The sequence below is a fragment of the Elephas maximus genome, chromosome 5 (genome assembly GCF_024166365.1).
Source record: "Elephas maximus indicus isolate mEleMax1 chromosome 5, mEleMax1 primary haplotype, whole genome shotgun sequence".
NCBI classification, from domain to species: Eukaryota; Metazoa; Chordata; class Mammalia; order Proboscidea; family Elephantidae; genus Elephas; species Elephas maximus.
The window spans coordinates 25465605-25483137 of record NC_064823.1 but is presented as its reverse complement, the minus strand read 5'-3'; the positions used below and the strand labels follow the sequence as shown (position 1 = coordinate 25483137).

General features: G+C 40.2%; 1 protein-coding gene across 1 annotated transcript; it reads right to left on the bottom strand.

Annotated features, from left to right (window-relative positions):
- Positions 1 to 16921: 16921 nt before the first annotated feature.
- On the bottom strand, positions 16922 to 17273 carry SMIM43 (small integral membrane protein 43). The gene has a single exon (XM_049885404.1). The coding sequence runs from the start codon at positions 17111 to 17113 to the stop codon at positions 16922 to 16924; it is 192 nt and encodes a 63-aa protein (XP_049741361.1). The 5' UTR covers positions 17114 to 17273.
- Positions 17274 to 17533: the final 260 nt, after the last annotated feature.

The window sequence follows — 17533 nt, the reverse complement described above, 5'->3', positions numbered from 1 at the left end:
AAATGAGAAGAAACAGCTGCAAACAACCATTAATAATCGGAACCTGGAATGTATGATGTATGAATCTAGAAAACTTGGAAATTGTCAAAAATTAAATGGAATGCATAAACATCGATATCCTAGGCATTAGTGAGCTGAAATGGACTGGTATTGGCCATTTTGAATCAGACAATCATATAGTCTACTATGCTCGGAATGACAACTTGAAGAGGAATGGTGTTGCATTCATCATCAAAACGAACGTTTCAAGATCTATCCTGAAGTATAACGCTGTCAGTGATAGGATAGTATCCATACACCTACAAGGAAGACCAGTTAATGAGGCCATTATTCAAATTTATGCACCAACCACTAGGGCCAAAGACGAAGAAATAGAAGATTTTTATCAGCTGCTGCAGTCTGAAATTGATCGAACATGCAACCAAGATGTATTGATAATTACTGGTGATTGGAATGCGAAAGTTGGAAACAAAGAATAAGGATCAGTGGTTGGAAAATATGGCCTCAGTGATAGGAACAATGCCAGAGATAGAATGATAAAATTTTGCAAGACCAACGACTTCTTCATTGCAAATACCTATGACCTTGAGTATACCCCACCTGAATTTACAGACCATCTGAAGAATGGATTTGGCACATTGAACACTAGTGACCGAAGACCAGATGAGTTGTGGAATGACATCAAGGACATCATCCATGAAGAAAGCAAGAGGTCACTGAAAAGACAGGAAAGAAAGAAAAGACCAAGCTGGATGTCATAGGAGACTCTGAAACTTGCTCTTGAATGTCGAGCACCTAAAGCAAAAGGAAGAGTTGTTGATGAAGTAAAAGTACTGAACAGAAGATTTCAAAGGGCATCTCGAGAAGACAAAGTAAAGTATTATAATGACATGTGCAAAGAGCTGGAGATGGAAAACCAAAAGGGAAGAACACGCTCGGCGTTTCTCTAGCTGAAAGAACTGAAGAAAAAATTCAAGCCTCGAGTTGCAATAGTGAAGGATTCTATGGGGAAAATATTAAATGACTCAGGAAGCATCAAAAGAAGATGGAAGGAATACACAGAGTCATTATACCAAAAAGAATTAGTCAATGTTTAACCATTTCAAGAGGTAGCATATGATCAGGAACTGATGGTACTGAAGGAAGAAGTCCAAGCTGCTCTGAAGGCATTGGCGAAAAACAAGTCCCCAGGAACTGATGGAATATCAATTGAGGTGTTTCAACAAACAGATGCAATGCTGGAGGTGCTCACTTGTCTATGCCAAGAAATATGGAAGACAGCTTCCTGGCCAACTGACTGGAAGAGGTCCATGTTTATGTCTATTCCCAAGAAAGGTGATCCAAACTAATGTGGAAATTATAGAACAATATCATTAATATCACACGCAAGCAAAATTTTGCTGAAGATCATTCAAAAGCGGCTGCAGCAGTATGTTGACAGGGAACTGCCAGAAATTCAGGCCAGTTTCAGAAGAGGACGTGGAACCAGGGATATCATTGCTGATGTCAGATGGATCCTGGCTGAAAGCAGAGAATACCAGAAAGATGTTTACCTGTGCTTTATTGACTATGCAAAGGCATTCGACTGTGTGGATCATAACAAATTATGGATAACATTGGGAGGAATGGGAATTCCAGAACACTTAATTGTGCTCATGAGGAACCTTTACATAGACCAAGAGGCAGTTGTTCGGACAGAACAAGGGGATACTGATTGGTTTAAAGTCAGGAAAGGTGTGTACCAGGGTTGTATTCTTTCACCATACCTATTCAGTCTGTATGCTGAGTAAACAATACGGGAAGTTGGACTATATGAAGAAGAACGGGGCATCAAGATTGGAGGAAGACTCTTTAACAACCTGCGTTATGCAGATCACACAACCTTGCTTGCTGAAAGTGAATAGGACTTGAAGCACTTACTAATGAAGATCAAAGACCACAGCCTTCAGTATAGATTACACCTCAACATAAAGAAAACAAAAATTCTCACAACTGGACCAGTGAGCAACATCATGATAAATGGAGAAAATATTTAAGTTGTCAAGGATTTCATTTTACATGGATCCACAATCAACGACCACAGAAGCCGCAGTCAAGAAATCAAACGACATATTGCATTGGGCAAATCTGCTGCAAAGGACTTCCTTAAAGTGTTGAAGAAAGAAGATGTCTCCTTGAAGACTAAGGTGCGCCTGACCCAAGCCATGGTATTTTCAATCGCATCACATGCATGTGAAAGCTGGCCAGTGAATAAGGAAGACTGAAGAAGAATTGATGCCTTTGAATCGTGGTGTTGGCTAAGAATACTGAATACACCATGCATGGACTGCCAGAAGAAGGAACAAATCTGTCTTGGAAGAAGTACAACCAGAATGTTCCTTAGAAGCAAGGATGGTGAGACTGCGTCTTACATACTTTGGACATGTTGTCAGGAGGGATCAGTCCCTGGAGAAGGATATCATGCTTGGCAAAGTACAGGGTCAGTGGAAAAGAGGAAGGCCCTCAACGAGGTGGATTGACACAGTGGCTGCAACAATGAACTCAAGCATAACAACGATTGTAAGGATGGCGCGGGATCAGGCAGTGTTTCGTTCTGTTGTGCCTAGAGTCGCTGTGAGTCAGAACTGACTCGACGGCACCCAACAACAACAGATCTCAGGGAATATGTATGTTGTAAGACGTTGCCAGGTGATCCTAATACATCCTAACTCCTTGAGAATAACTGTTACAAAGAGATAACTTCTTGGAGAATTCCTTGGAGTCCATTATCATAAAAAAACTAATTGAAGAGAATATTTGTCATCTATTCTGTCTTTTCTCAGCAATGGTTCTGCCTCACTCTCAGTCTGTGTGGTCCAGGTGTGGCCCCATTCCCTGTCCTTGGTATGAAACATGTGATGCAGGCCTAAACCAGGTCAGTACTCTGCCTCTTGATGGCCAAGTGGTAGGTTCAGAGGTGGCACAAGACTTTTACTAGAATGTAAATCCTTAAAACCAGGAGCCTTACCTGTCTTGTTTCCATTGCTTTCACAGCCGTAAAAAGTGTCTGGAACATCATAGATATTTAATAAATATGATCGGTAAATATCTGAAAATACAGCTAAGAAATGAAAGAAAAACTGGATTTTGATAATATCATTTGAATTCCTGTCTCTACATAGCTCAAATAAATTTACCTTTGGATTATTCAATTCCTACATCAATAAATTCTCTTTGTTTGCTTACACTGGTTTGAGGGTTTTTTTTTTTTTTTTCTCACTTACTGCCCAAAAGAATTCTTATAATAAATAGGGAAGCCAGCAGAACTAGTAGCCTGAGCCAGTAAGGGCTTGAGAACTCATTAGGTTCAAAATATGTCAATCATTTTTATTTGCCAACGAGCTAAGCACTAAGGAGAGACAGGAAAATTTAATAAGCAGAACTTGGAAACATGAAGAGATGAGAATTTGCCTTCTGATGCCATACTTTATTTTGTTTTTAAAAATCAATGAGAATAAATTTTGAAACAATGTTCTCTTTTTAAATATGTTTCAGATTTCCATGACAAAAATTTTTAACAAAATGCACATACCCAGAATTCGACATCTAGTAATTTATCCTACAAATATTTGCACATATTAAGCAAAGCTTTAGTTAAATGTCTATGTAGTGTTGTTAACAATAGCAAATGCCAGGAAACAACTAAGTGTCCATCAAGAAAGAACTGGTTAAATGAATTACTCTTCTTTATACAAAAGAATACTATAGAGCAATTAATGAAACAGCCCTCTATATAAACTATAAGTAAGCTCCATGAAAGAAGGAATTGTCTGTTTTGTTCACTGATACGTCCCAAGTCACTAGAATTGTGCCTGGCACATGGTAGGTGCTCAACAAATATTTGTTGAATAAATGGATAGGAAAAAATTTCTAAGATACATTGATAAATTTTTTTTTTAAATGAGGTACAAAACAATGTGCATACAGCTTGCTTTCATTAGGGTAAAAATATATATACTCTTGAATATGTATTTAGTAAGGATACCTAAGAACCTGACAACCATAAAGAAGAAATGGGGATTGGGAGTTAAGGAAGGGAGGGAGATTTAATTTCATTTTGTTTCTATTTATAAATAAAATAAAATTCTCCAAGGGAAGTGTGATGGTTAATGTTATGTGTCAACTTGGCTAGGGTGTAATTCTCAGTGGTTTGGCAGACACTATGTAATCATCTTCCATTTTGTTATCTGATGTGAGCAGCCAATCAGTTGAAACGGGAGTTTCCTTGAGGGTGAGGTCTGCCTCCGGTATATAAATGGATATTCTGGCAAAGCTTGCTCTCTCTCTCTCAACCTTGCACTCTCCGTGTTATCTGGCCTCTGGTTCTTGGGACTTAAGCCTGAGGAAGTCTCTGCTCTGCTGCCTGACCTGCAGATTTTGGGTTCATCAGCCCCTGCAAACATGTGAGCTGTGAAGATTTTCAGCCTATCACCAGACCCACAGATTTGATACTTGCCAGCCCCCACAATTATGTGAGCCACTTCCTCAGAGTAGTCTGAGCCATTTCCTTGAAGTAAATTTCTCTCTGTATATGTATATTTATATATACTTCACTGGTTTTTCTCCTCTAGAGAACCCAGACTAACACAGGGAGGAAAGAAAATATCAACAAAAATTGATAAGGAACCAAAGAATGTCCCAATAGAAAAATGGGCAAGATATGAATAGGCAACTCACAAAAGAGGAAACTTCACAAAAGGTCAATAAATGTATGAGCAGATGCTCAAACTAATAATAAACTCAATGTCAATAAAAGTAACAAATTATCTCTTTCTTTTTTTGGCTTTAACAAAGAGAAGTTTATTTTCTCACAGTAAAGTAGGCTCAAAGTCCAAATTCAGGGTGTTGGCTCCAGGGGAAGGCTTTCTTTCTCTGTGGGCCTTCTCATTAGTCTTTCCCCGGTCAAGGAGCTTCTCAGGCACAGGGACCCCAGGCCCAAAGGACATGCTCTGCTCCTGGTGCTGCTTTCTTGGTGGTATGAGGTCCTCAACTCTCTTCTTGCTTCCCTTTCCTTTTATTTCTTGAGAGATAAAAGGTGGTGCAGGCCACACCCCAGGGAAACTCCCTTTACGTTGGATCAGGGAGGTGACCTGAGTAAGGGTGGTGTTACAATCCCACCCTAATCCTCTTAACATAAAATTGCAACCACAAAATGGAGGAAAACCACACAATACTGAGAATCATGGCCTAACCAAAATTATCACATTTTTACCTACCAGATTTATCAAATGATCCTCAAAATGCAGAGTTGGCAAAGGTAGAGGGAAATGGACACACTCATACACTGCTGGTGGGAGCATAAATTGGCATATCCTTTCTGTGAGTCAGTTGGATGATTGTAACAAAATGTAAAATCAAGTTCAATACCTCCCATACCTTTAACCCAAGCTACCCAACTTCCAGGAATTGAACAAATGTGAAAAGCTGTTTGCTGGAAGATATTCAAAGCAGTACAGATTATAATATATAAAAATGGAAAAGTCTAATTGTCAGTGAGAGACTAGGTAAGTAAATATTAGTATGTATATTCAATGAAATATTATGCAGACATTTAAAATTGTATAGCTTTACACTTCTGGATTAGGAAAGCTGCTCACAATATATTGTTGAGTCAAAGAAAATAGGTTACAAAAGAAATCAGTGAGAACTCCCATTAAAAAATAAAAAGAATCTGAAAACTGCAGTAAATTTCAGACTTATGGTTTAAATACTGCAAGTATAATCACGAAAATAAGGAATAAGATAAAAGACAAGAATACCCATCATTACCAGTATAATATTCAACATTGTACTAGCTATCTTGGTCACTGTAATATGAAAATAAAAGAAATAACCTGCATAAATATTGCAGAGTCAAAACTCATTATTTGTACATAATAGTTGACCACCTACAAAATCCAAGAAAATCACTGAAAAATTATTACAATGAATAAAAGAGTTTAAAAAGAGTCCAGATATAGGACCAATTAATAAAAATAATTTGCTTTCTTATATGAGCAATAACCACTAAGTATTCCCTACATAAACCCAAAAACCCATACATATCATCAGTCAAAACTATGAAATACTTAAGCAGAAACTTTATTTGAAATATCCAACACTGACCATAAGAGGTAAACAGTCTAACCTTCCACTAAAGGACACACAAAAAATGTCAGTTCTTCCCCAAAATTAATCTATAAATTCAATGCAGTACAAAATCTTTTTTTCTAAATGTACATTGATAAAATGATTCTTAACTTTTTACATGAAACATATACACACATAACACATATAAGAATAGTCAAGAAACTTATGAAAAATGAGATAAACGAGGAGAATTGCCCTACCATAGCATATCCCCGTTGCCATAGAGTAGATACTGGCTCCTACCATAGCATATAGTTACGGCAATTAAACAGTTTATTGTTTCAGCTGGACAATGAATGAGGAAGACCAAGGAGAATCTGTGCCTTTGAATTATGGCATTGGTGATGCATATTGAACATACCATGGACTGCCAGAAGAATGAACAAATCTGTCTTGGAAGAAGTACAGCCAGAATGCTCCTTAGAAGCAAGAATGGTAAGACTTCATCTCACCTACCTTGGACATGTTATCAGGAGGTACCAGTCCCTGGAGAATGACGTCATGCTTGGTAGAGTAGAGGGTCAGCAAAAAAAGGAAGACCCTCAACGAGATGGGCTGACACAGTGACTGCAACAATGGGCTCAAGCATACCAGTGACTGTGAAGATGGCACAGGACTGGGCAGTGTTTTGTTCTGTTGTACATACAGTTCCGATGAATTGGAACTGACTAGATGAGACCTAACAGTAATTGTTTCAAGAATATACCAATGAAAGAGTAGAACAGAATAGAAATTCCAGAAACAGAACCACATATGAATGAAAACCAAATCAGGGTTTATTGTGTTTTTGTTCCCTAAAATGGCAAAATTTTAAAAGACACATAATGTCAATTGTATGTGGGAAAGGGGTTGTATACATACTGACATAGTCATTTAATCAGAGGTTGTCAGTAACTACCAACTCTTGAGATTTCTAAATCATTTGATTCAACAACTATACTTCTATGAATACAACCTGTAGAAAAATTGGCAACAAACTTAACATCCAATAGTAGACATTTGTTAAAAAATTGCTGAGGAATACCAAATATCAATTGAAAATAGTAAAGACAATTCTCTTAGTTATTTAGTGCTCCTGTAACAGAAATACCACAAGCAAATGGACTGACAAATAGATATGTATCTCTCACAGTTTAGGAGGCTAGAAGTCCAAATTCAGGGTGCCAGGTGCAGGGAAGACTTTCTCTCTCTATTGGCTCTGGGAGAAGGTCCTTGACATCAATCTTCCCCTGGTCTGGGAGCTTCTCAGCAGACGTACCCTGGGTCCAAAGGACATGCTTTGCTCCTGGCTCTCCTTTCTTGGTGGTATGAGGTCCCTCTTCTCTCCGCTCGATTCTCTCATATATCAAAATAGCTTGACTCAAGATACAACCTAATCCTGTAGTTTGAGTCCTGCCTCATTAACATAACTGTATCTAATCCTGCCTCATTAACACCATAGAGGTTAGGATTTACAACATATAGGAGAATCACATCAGATCACAAAATGGTGGACAACTACACAATACTGGGAATCATGGCCTAGCCAATTTGACACATATTTTAGGGGGACACAATTCAATCCATATCAACAATTTTACCTATTTTCATTAAAACTTTTTAAGACATATGCTTCAGTTGCTACTGCTGTAACAAACTATCCCAAACTTAGCGACTTAAAACAATTTTTCCTGTATGGAACTAGACTTTTCAATGCCTTCCAAGCTTAGATGTGTAACAGACGAGAACAGTATGTCTGGGAAACTACATGCAAGTAAAAGGGGGCTTGAGACGTGATTTGGTGCCAGTCAAACCACTCCCAGATAAATGTCTAAGAAACATGATTCAGTATTCATGACTCAAATCTCAGAAACCACTGAGATGAGGGGAAAACATTGAAATGGATGTCCTAAAATTTGACTTCAGCAGTCCGGTCTGTAGCTGGACTTAAGTTGATAAAGAAGCTTGAGTTCTAACAACTCATTAGCTCTGTGTTTTTGTTTTGTCTCACTTTAGCTTTCTAGTAAAAAGTTCCTTTTAAGAAGCACAGTTTGCTCTCAAGTATAATGACAAGAAAGAGTATATTCTGTACTTGACAGGATAAGTAGGGCAGCAGAGCATCCCTTTTGACTAAGTGCCACCCCACTTCTGTACTCAGATTGTGAGTGTAAGTAAGAGCAAGAATAAAGGAAACATGGTGTCAGGGTGAGGTTTTCTTATTTAAATTTAACCATTTTAAACCAAAATTACTCAAGCCTCTTTTGTGTGTAGACTCAGCCCTTGAGTAGGAGTTTATTTAAAAGTTCAGATTGATAACATTTTATAGTGAATACTAAGTCTTACCATAAGGCTACGGTAACAAAAACATGGCATAAGATTGGACCTATGGAATAGAATAGAGAGCCCAGAAACATTCCGCACTTAGAAAATCATTTGCTTTGTGACAAAGATGCCAAAGCAATACAAAGGGAAAAGAAAATGATTTTGCAAATGAAGAAAAAAAAAAACCCATTTATCCATATAGGAAAAAATAGATAAATCAAAGAACCTTAATCCTTACCTCACACCAACCACAAACATTAATTAAGGTGGATAATCCAAAGACAAAACAAAACCCATTGCCACTGAGTTGATTCTGACTCATAGTGAGCCTCTGTATTACAGAATAAAAAAGCTCCATAGGGTTTTCTTAGCTATAATCTTTACAGAAGCAGATTGCCAGGCCTTTCTTCTATAATGCAGCTGGGAGGGTTCAAACCACATTTAGGTTAACAGCAGATCACAAACTGCTTGCACCACCAAGGGACCTCTAGGTGAATAATAAACCTAGTAAAAGTTAAAAGCATAACGCTTCTAGTCTACAAGAAAACATGAGAGAATATTCTTGGTGACCTTGGGGTAGGCAAAAGTCTCTTCGAGAGAACACAAAAAGCCGTAAACATAAAAGAAAAAAAAAGTGGATAAATTAGATTTCAAAATATAAAATTGCCCTTTTAAGGACACAAACTGGAAGAAAATATTCACAAAGCATACATCTAATAAAGTAATGGTATCTAGAATATATCAAGAATTTCTACAACTCAATAGTGAAAGACAAATGAGCCAATACAGAGCACTTGTAGAGAAACAAAGTCCAAGCAGTGCTCAGTGTGGTACAACAACCAGGCACTAGTGAAAAGAAATCATCTAATACCACCCCAACCTTCACACTCTACCCAAATTCTAAATTCAATGGAAGAATCACTTAATATTTTTAAAAGACACTGATAATTGGCTTATAGGCTTGCCCAATGAAAAGGAAATCAGATATAAAAATAAATATTTCCTTCTATCCATCAATCCCACTGTGATTAACTCTTAACAAAGTATGGGTAATAATAGTTCAAGCAAAAGGATTGAGTTACACACTTTTTTTTTAAATTTCATAGCCTTTTGAAAAATACAAACCACTAAGTACTTCGAAAAACATACACAAAATAATAATTTATCAGCCACAATATTACAAAAATAAAGAATGGTTTGCACAACAGAACAGCATAATCTCTGCTGAATCTCTAACTAGAAATAGGCAGTGTTCACTAGGAAGGTTAAGTAGACCAGCATCGCCATTTTCCACTGCAAATTATCACTAAAATCAGTCACAGGACCTATCTATTCCCAGGAGACCATTTCATTTATTACAGGAATAAGTACAATCTATAGATGTCAAGTTAACATTATGAATTTAATTCCAAAAAACCATTTCTCCTTTTTCACTGGGAGATAGGTGCAATGGCAAGGTGGAATAGTGAAGACCACGTGACACCAAGCACATGACTGGCCCAAACCTTGCCCAGCTAATTCTAAAACACATGAAAGAGAAAGATGTGTACTGTGCTGTCTAATACAGTAGCCACTAGCCATATGTGTCTACACAGATTTAAATTAAAATTAAAAATTTGCTGAGTCACACTAGCCACATTTCAGGGGTTCACTAGCCACACGCAGCTAGTCACTACCATATTAAACAGTGAACATTTTTGTCATCACAGAAAGTTCTTTTGGACAGCCCTGAATGTGGGAAGTGTTTCTTCACCCTTTGCTTAGCCAGGATGTAGGCTGCTTATGGAAGCAGCATTGAGAGGCAAAGCTTCTCCCCAGGATATTCCTGGATCAGTGGTGGAGTCACAGAAGGGAGTAAGGTGGCCTTTCTTTGCATAGATTACCCACCCCTGTGCATGAAACGGGATGATCCTTTTATGGAAATAAACTAAACCAACCTGGATTCCACCAGGAATTTGACAGGAAAATTAGGGAGGAGATAAATGATACAGATGAGGAAGTTCCTATGTCAAACCTCCACCAAGCTAAAGAGGTTATGTCCACCAGGAAAGCGTGTAGGTCCAAGGGTTTTCCTCTAAAAAATCCTGATATCGGGCAAGTATAATGGCTGAGAGAGAAAGTCAGTCCTGTCAAATGTTTTGTGAGAAAACCTAGCATGTCTTTTTTCAGCTTACTCTCTCAAAGCTGACCAGTGTTGCTTGCAGTTTTACCACTTTGAAGGAGCTACAGTTTTTATCTGTTTCAGACATTACACTCCTTTACAACTGCATTTTGTAACCACGGCATAGACCGCTGGTTGTCCACTCAATAGCCATCCCCATCTTCTTCCTTACCAAGAGAGCTCCAATTTCTGTTAATGGTAGTTATATGTCCAGCTTAAAAAAAAAAAAAAATACACTTCTCAGGCAACCTTGCAGATAGCAGTAGTAAGTGACATAATTCTGACCATTGAGATGTCAGTGAAAATTGTTGAATTGCTGAAAAGTTCTTTAAGAGAAAGCAGACTCAGCTAACACAACCTTCTTTTCCCTTTGGGCTTCCTCCTTCTTCTTGCCTGGAGCCGCAGCGGCCATCTTGGAACCTAGAGGAAAAAGCCAAGAGAACCTCAGCAACCACCCCTACCCTGACATCTGTGAGATGCTGAATCAATGCCAGCAGCTGCCTACCCCGACTTCCTTGTTGTATGAGAAAAAATGAAAACCCTAATTTATTTAAGCCAGTGTTCAGTCCAGCCACTTCCTGCTCTATTGCCAAAATAGCAATCCATCTTGATTCCCAATACGAAAGTGAGACTTCCATCTGAAAGTAAATAATATCTTGCCTGAAGAATTGGTACATATTCAGTAAGTTCAATTAACTTCATAGAGTTATACTTACAAAACAAAGATTGAGTATAAAGATTTTAGCTTGAACCCACCAGTGTCTGTCTACAGGCCAAATAAAGAATGGTGGAAATGATCAGGATTGTTATCTAAGAGAGCTATTTAGGAAAATAAGAAGGGCTTTTTTTGCTTAATTTATCAGGAAGTTTTTTTTCTAAGTGTTTATTATGTTCTGATTACTCTGCCAAGCACTGGTCTGCCCTTCTGATTACCTAAATAATTGTATGGCAAGATCTAACTATTCATATACTTAATTGGATTCCTATTTAATCTATAACTTTATTTTATGTAGACAAATTAAGAAATAAAGAATTGAGAGATTTCTTTCACTGATCAAACAAAAAAACTATGTCGAAGATCTACAATTCAATTTTTAATATCTCCTTGTATGTGACACAGACAGCTGACAGAGATCACCTAATTATCCTAGAGTTTTCATTGTAGTTTTAGCTTAAATAAGTATGAACACCTCAGGGTGGTTGTAAAAAAAATTCTTAGAAAGTACAATACTTTGCAGAGATATACTCTGAATATTCTAAAGTATACAGTACCTTTGTTGTTGTTAGGTGCCATTGAGTTCATTTCAACTTATAGAAACCCTATAGGACAGAGTAGAACTGCCCCTTAGGGTTTCCAAGGAGTGGCTGTTGGATTTGAACTGTGAGCTTTTAGTCAGCAGCCAAGCTCTTAACCACTACACCAAATAGTACCTTTAGTGTACTAAGCCGAAAAAAAACAAGCCCATTGCCACTGAGTAGATTCTAACTCATAACAGCCCTACAGGGACTGTCTCATAGGGTTTCCAATGCTGTAATCTTTCCGGAAAGGAGCCCTAGTGGCATAGTGGTTAAAGTGAGGCTTGCTAACAGAAAGGACAGCAGTCCATTGCTTTAACCACTGTCGTGTTCAAACCCACCGTAGGCTCTAAGGGAGACAGATGTGGCAGTCTGTTTCCACAGAGATTTACAGCCTTGGAAACCCTATGGGTTTGCTGAGTGGGAATCCACTTGATGGCAGTGGGTTTGGTTTGGTTTTGGAATCTTTACAGAAGCAGGTTGCCATGTCTTTATCCCTTGGAGCAGCTGGGGGGTTCAAACTGTCCACCGTTTGTTTAGCAGCTGAAAATTTAATCACTGCATCACCAGGGCTCTTAGTATTCTAAAGTGCCTATATTATATAGTATTCTAAAAGTCCCTAGATTAGTAAGTATAACTTAGAAAAAATAAATATTTCCCACTATTCTAAATTATGTCTTTGACGATTTTTTTATTTAAATCTATTGCACTTATTTTGAAATTATAGACAAGGTTGGAAACAGGGAAAGTCAAGTACTAAAACGGTGGTACTGTGTGTTTTTTACTCATCTATTTCCAAGTTTCTGCCCCTGCAAGTGAACCAAAAACAAATCCTGGCACCTTCTCATTCCCAGAAAAGCCCGTGTATGGCACATGCTGGGTAAATTTTCTCCCTGCCACATTCATACTCTGTGGAATCACACCAGATGGCATTGGTCCTGCGTCTACAGCTGTGCTCCAAAATTGAAGTTCAAACATAGGAATCCACTTCATTAGACATTCTCAATTTTGCAGGTGTGAGTGTGATGTCATTCCCTTTCAACTTAAAATGGTCATCCTTCCAAGCAGAACAGCAAGTTCATTAGAAACACCGATGAAATGAGAACATTCGAAATGAAATACTCATATTGTTAAGAGCTTAATTTTGGCTCATTTCCGTATAATGTATGAAATTCAACTCAGCTTCTAATATCGCTGAAGAGACACTAAAAACCTTTAATTAAAAAAAATAGAAATCTTCCATAATCAAATTACATTTCTATAACGAGCAGTTATTTTAAATATTTCTATTTCGTGTGCAATATTCAAACGCATTAATGTCTAGCTCATATTTACATAGTCTTCATACTTGTCATACTAATTGTCAGAACCAGAGTGTGGCCAGAGAAGGGAGCACCCAACGTGTAAAAAGCCTGGACACCAAAATGACCCATCATCTGTGTCAGAACATTAGATCAAGGCCAAGAACTTATACAGGGAGCCAAAAAAAGTGTGTTCAAAAGTAGTTCTAATTTGGGCAATCAGCTGATGCTGGGTCTTAGGAAAATGATGATGGAATAAACGTGCTCACATACAGGTGTTTCTAACAAAACCAGGGCAAGGCAGGAGCCCAGCAGCAGAGAACACGTGAGGAACTTAACTCAGAGTGTAGGGCCAGGCCCCAGGCAGGCTGGGCAATAGGAATAAGCGTTCATTGTTGGCTGCATAACCAGTTGCCTTGGCTTCGACTCCTCTGGATGAATTCAAATCTCCAAGCTTTCGATCAGCAGCTTGTTAACTGTTCGTACCACTCAGGCACTTTTGAGTCTACCCTGGCATTCTACTTCCAAAAACTCAGCCACCGAAAATTCTATGACGCACAGTTCTACTGTGACACACATAGGGTCTCCGTGAGTTGGAGTCAGCTTGACAGCGACCGTTTTTGTTGTTGTTGCCTGGATAAATGGGAACTCAGTAACTAACAAATGAGAGTTATCACCAGTGGCCACCAGTCATTTCCAACTTACGGTGATCCTCATGTGTCAGAGTAGAACTGTGCTGCCATAAGGTTTTCAATGGCTGAGTTTTGGGAAATAGATCACCAGGCCTTTCTTCCAAGGTGCCTCTCAGTGAACTCAAACCACCAATCTTTTGGTTATCAGTGAGCATATTAACCAACAAATTAGATTACAAAGAGTTTATAAAACGGCAGCTGGATACTAGTTAGAAAGGTGATCATTCATTTCTTAGGAACCCAAGTCAGTAAAATGAACAAAGAGATTGAGTTAATACTGAGATGTCAGCAAACTACTTCCCCCTAGTTCTCTATATTCACATGTCAAGGAAGAGTCAGGGATGGGTCAAACCTCTGGATGCCAGTGGCTCTGCTAGGGACATTAAAGAATTACAAAAATAAGGAGCCAAGCAGGTGGTTAAAATAATTCACATTCTGGATATATATAAAGTATGAAATGATTGTTTTCCATCCTTGTAAACAACTATAGTTGCTAAGTAATTACACCCACACTCATCCCCAATGTCCATATCATCCATATCACCCTATAACTAAGCAATGCAGAGGTGTTAACCAATTAGAAAACTATTGTTCAAAGTACAATACAGAATCACTGCAGTTGATTCTGGGAATTCGAATAGAGTCTTACCAAACAGTTCTGAAAAAGAGGTATATATATATAAAAGAATTTTCTCACAGTATTATGTTTAAAATAAACCAGTTATTTCATTAATTTTTAAATTATTCATTAATTTTTAATTATTTCATTAATTTCATTAAGAAATTATCTGAATAACTCAGGTCAAAAAATTTCCCCATAAGTACCCACCCAAGTGAGACTCATTTTCCTTCTCTTGAATTATCAATATAATCATCTTCTACTTTACTTCTCTATTACCAACCTAGGCGAAAGCTAGTATTTGATTGATTTTAGTCTTAGTCACCAAAATTAGTTGATGTTTTCAATATCACTGTCATAGCAAGGACAGTTTATCCCACTCAAACATGACAACATTATAAAATGATCAATTGGTGGCAAAATGTATCTGCATTACATATTCCAACAACAAGAACCTCCTGCACTGTTTTCCAAAAAAGTAGAATGATTATTAGAATTGCAAACGTTTGTCACATTCCATTCTAATTTCCTTGCTCCTCTAACTAGGCACCAACTCTTGCACTGAGTTAGGAATCAGCCTCTTGGTCCCAAAAGAAATTCACCCTTCTTCACTCCTGAGGTTCACCCTTCAGCCAAAGATTGGACAGGCCCATAAGAAAAAAATGAGACTAAAGGGGCACACCAGTCCAGGGGCAAGGAGTAGAAGGCAGGAGGGGACAGGAAAGCTGATAAGACAGAACCCAAGGTTGAGAAGGGAGAGTGTTCGCATGTCCTGGGTTTGTTAACCAAATGTCATAAAACAATGTGTACTGTTTAATGAAAAGCTAGTTTGTTCTGTAAACCTTCATCTAAAGTACAAGAAAAAAAAAAAAAAGGTCACCCTTCTGAATAATGAGAGCCTTTGCTTCATTGTACCACTTTACCCGTGCTAACCCTTCCCTTGTTTAGACCCCTGGATCTTCAGACTTCAGCCTTAGACAGAAGCTGTGAAGGCATGGATGGTTCCACTTTACCGTTTTCAGAAAGCCTCACCAATCTCCCAATGCTCCAGCCTTTTCTTCCTAGTTACAAGGTTGTAACTGGAGCTGAGGTCCTCAGTGCACCAGTCAAAAGCAGCAGCTCGGCTCCAGAATGCCCGACGATGACATAAATCTAGGAAAAAGTTCCTGGAAGATAAAGTTATTTCCAAAACTAACATTGCCCGGAGGGTGCTTAGGGCGCACAGGTGAGAAATCCCGCTCCTGTTACTCTAACCAGAAACCACTACCTGGTACTCCCGTCCTCTTTTTTCCTGTTGTCCACGCTGTGAAAACAATATGTTTTAGCCTGCGTTTCTTGCACCACCCAAAAGGTCACGCACTGGGCAACCCAAAGTCATTTCCCAAAGACTTTTACTCTAAAGCTCACTTTCTTGCTGTTCCAGATTCTAAACCCACTGCTGACTGGGTGGTGGCTCCAACAGGGATAGGTGTCAAGGGGAGGTAAGGACTCCCCACAGAAAATGGGCCACGGTATCCCCGCTCCTCCGCACCGCCAGTCGAACCCTATTAACTTTTTAAGACCGTCCTCGTGGCACTGTGGCTAAAGCGCTTGGCTGCTAACTGAAAGGTCCGCTATTGGAACCCACCAGGCGCTCCTGCTCCCCGGCAGAAAGATGTGGCAGTCTGCTTTCATAAAGATATCAGCCTTGGAAACACTATAGGGCAGTTCTACTCTGTCCTATAGGGTCACTATGAGTCAGTGTTTTGTTTTGTTTTGTTTTTGGTGTTTACCAGAGGGCAAAAATATTTTAGGCAATATTTGGTATACTTCAAGCCCACCCTCCAACCTCCTGTCCCAATACAGTCTTTTCATCAATCTGGGTATTTAGGTCGACATTCAATTTAGTTTGAAAGTGGTTGGCCTGAATTACCTGAATAATTTAGATTTTACCCATTGAGTACAAGCTAAATTGTAGGTGCGTTGGAAAAGAGAGCGTACAAGTGCCCAAAGTCATTCTGGCTCCAAAGTTCGACCTTCTTCCTTTTTTTCATTTCCACTCCTCCCTAGAAAAGCTTGGAGTCCCCTCCGAAGAGCACAGCTGCAGGCGGGACCCTGTAACTCTCCTCTCCCTGATACCCTTGTGTGCCGCAAGCCCTGGGCCTCTGGAAAGATCGGAGATACCCTCCCCTCAGCGTTTCCTCGCGCCCGAACGGACCTGCCAGTGCCGCCGCCCAGCTGGGCACCTGGAACCCGGGCGGCCGCGCGGACGAAGGAGCAAGGCCGACACCCGGCCCGGCGTCCACGCAGCTCCAAGCCCTTCTGCGGGCTGCAGCACCTTGCCCGCCGAGCCGCGCCCGGGGAGCTCCGGCTAGTGCGGGGCCGAGCGCCCGCTGCGGTGGCGTCACACCTCTTGCTCGCGGGAGAAGCCCCAAGGCTCTCGGTGCAGCGAGAGGCGCCCAGGCTGGAGCGCCCCGGCGGTGCTGGCCACGGAGTTCTTCAGCTGCTTGATGACCACGTAGAGCAGGAGGAAAAGTAAGAAGAGCAGGAAGAAGAAGAGCGCGAGGTAGAGCAGCAAGTTGAGCTCCCACTCCATGCTGGAGGCGCCAGCGCTCGGGGACCGTGAGCACTCGGCTTCGGCTGCAGCTGGCGGGCGAGGGGCGCCGCCCGCACTCCCACCTCCGGTCTCCTCCGGCCCCGAGGGAAGGCGCCTCGCCTTGCGCTCGGACGCCGGGGTCCGCGCTCTGCCTCCTCCAGCTCGGAGGAAGCGCGCGGAAGAGCTGGTGTAATCCCCGCTCCGGCTCTCGAGGCAAACGAGGAGCCTCCAGCGTCTCCAAGATCCTCTCCTGCGCTCTGAGGACGCGATCGGGTTTTTCTAGCAGCGAACTACAGCGGGCGGGGACACCAGAAGAAGAGGTCCCGGCTCAGCTTCCCAGGGGCGGTTGAGGCTGGTGGAAATCTTAAGATTTCTGTCCCCAGCATCCAGTGAGTTTCCTGACTCCCTCCCTGCCTAATT